General features: G+C 49.7%; 1 protein-coding gene across 2 annotated transcripts in view; it reads right to left on the minus strand.

The window, feature by feature from the left end:
- The window catches only part of LOC133129332 (cytokine receptor-like factor 1), a 23,020-nt gene that overhangs the window by 1,339 nt on the left and 19,181 nt on the right, over window positions 1-2,500 (minus strand). Inside the window, exon 7 of one of the 2 annotated variants that reach the window (XM_061243338.1) lies at window positions 959-1,140. In XM_061243338.1, the coding sequence (XP_061099322.1) occupies window positions 959-1,140 (182 nt within the window). Of the gene's footprint in view, window positions 1-954; window positions 1,141-2,500 lie in introns of both variants that reach the window. The other variant, XM_061243339.1, reaches the window with a different exon arrangement.

Below are 2,500 nucleotides of genomic sequence, written 5' to 3' on the forward strand. Positions count from 1 at the left end.
GTTCAGAGATGCTCTTCTGCACACCACTGTTGTAATGTGAGGTTATTTGCGTTACTGTCACCCTCTCCACTGACCTCTCATTAACACGGCGCTTCTGCCTGCAGAACTGCTGCTCACTGGATATTTTTTGTGTTTTGCAAACTCTACAAACTCTACAGACTGCTGTGTGTGAAAATCCTAAAATCATATTCCCCATTCTGATGGTTGTTGTGAACATTAACTGAGGCTCCTGACCCGTATCTACATTATTTTATACACTGCACTGCTGCCACACAATTGGCTGATTCGATAATCGCTCGAATAAGTCGGTGTAGAGGTGTTCCTAATAAAGCGCTCAGTGAAAGTATATTATGTATCATTCTCTTTTTCATTGTTGGCAGTTTTTGAGAGCTGATGGAAAAAAGCTGAAACTACATTAGTATTACAATTTAAGAAATTTGTATGGAATATATACTTTCCAACACAGCGCTGCTCAACTCCACATCCTGCCGTGTGCTACACCACCTGATTTCACCTGTTATTTCACCTGTTATTTCACCTGTTATTTCACCTGTTATTTTACCTGTTATTTTACCTGTTATTTTACCTGTTATTTCACCTGTTATTTCACCTGTTATTTCACCTGTTATTTCACCTGCTCGGTTCAATCAGGCGGTGCGGCGCACAGGAGGAGCGAACGCCCGCTGACACTGCGGCCCGCAGGACGTGGGGTTGAGTAGCGCTGCTTTCAGACGGGTTCGTGTGGTGATGAACGATTGGCTAAATTGGAGCGGGGGGGGGGGGGGGGATGAATTTCGATTTGAGCTCGTCTGAATGGAGCCCTGCAGACACGGGGCTCTGGAGGGAGGCAAGAGGGGGCAGGAGGGCAGGGCTGAATGGAGGGGGCAGGAGAGGGCAGGAGGGGGCAGCAGGAGGGGGCTGAATGGCGGGGGGCAGGAGGAGAGGGTACCTTACCTACCTGGTTGCGCGTTTTGTGGGACTTCTGCAGCCACACCCTCCACTGGTCGTACAGCTTGATGCTCATGCCGCTGCAGCCGAAGGCGTGCTTGCGCACCCAGCCGAAGAACTGCTTCAGCTCCCGCCGCAGGGTGGAGTTCTGCTCGCCCGCCTTGGGGTCGCACGAGCCGCCCTGGAGCTGGGCTGGGGGGGGGCAAAGCATCGGCATTTATACAGCGCCTTTATCCACAGCGCTGTACAACTGGTGCTTCTCATTCACCCATTCATTCATTTATTCATTCATTCATATACACACACTCACACACCAACAGCGATTGGCTCTGACAAAACGTAGAAAAATGTTTATTTCAACCAAAACGGTGGCGCTTTGAACATACATAAACACTCCACACACTGAGGTCTTCAGAGACATCCCCAGAGCAGACTGTACATAAACTCTCCACACACTGAGGTCTTCAGAGATATCCCCAGAGCAGACTGTACATAAACTCTCCACACACTGAGGTCTTCAGAGATATTCTCAGAGCAATCATTTCTCCCTCCCTTGCACATTGTATTAAACCTTAATTCCTCTTGTGAGAAGTCGTCCGCGTGTTCTTCATTGTCCTGCGTTTGACTCCACGCGTTTGACTCCACAAGGTCAAAATCATCCCAACAACAGCAGCAGAGGCGTGGAGATACTTCCACGGGACACAGCTCAGCACTGAGGGGTCACAGGTTCGATTCCTGATTGCATCACATGGCGGCTTTGCCCTGGAGCCATGCGTTAAAAGCTTTCGAGCGGCGGTAATCCAACACAGACAGAACAGCGCCTAATGTATACTTTACCCCACCCAAAGAATTTGAATAAGAGTAAAAGAGTAAAAATCCCACGGTCTGCATTAACTTATACCTTGCCTACTTTTCAGCAGCAGAGATCAACATTAATATCCTAATAACAGCAAATAAATAACAGGCATCCCTCTGACCCGTACCATCCCTCAAAATGTGATTTTGGGATTTTAAGCACTCTGGCGATAGCGTGACGCTGAACGCATGTGACTGGCTGTGCTGAGCTTCATATTCCTGCAAACATTACGCTTCAAAATCGCAACACGGCAGATCAGAATGTACCGAACATCCTCCATTTTGTTTCAGTTGCTTTGGTGTTATTTTGAATGGAGATGTAAGGCCCGGAGCTGCCTGAAGGGGGCGCTGTGACGTGGTGTTTCCCCACCCCCCCCCCCGGCCAGTGCTACTGCCTCCCCTGCACACACATAAACACAGAGAAACAAACACACACACGTACGTACAGACGCACAGAAACACGCACCCACAAACGCACACACACCCACACACACACAGTGGACTAACATCCTCCACTCCAGACAGGGATATGGAGCTTTTTGAAAACAGTGAAGACCAGAACAGCCCTAAATCCTTGTGACCTGAGAGAAGGCACGCAATAGCCCGCCAGAACACCCCATACCCCCAACCCAGAGACCTCCCCACCCCCACCCCCCTCCGAGCCCCTCTATGCCCCCCTCTCTCTCTCTCTCTCTCT

The sequence above is a fragment of the Conger conger genome, chromosome 5 (assembly GCF_963514075.1).
Source record: "Conger conger chromosome 5, fConCon1.1, whole genome shotgun sequence".
NCBI lineage: Eukaryota > Metazoa > Chordata > Actinopteri > Anguilliformes > Congridae > Conger > Conger conger.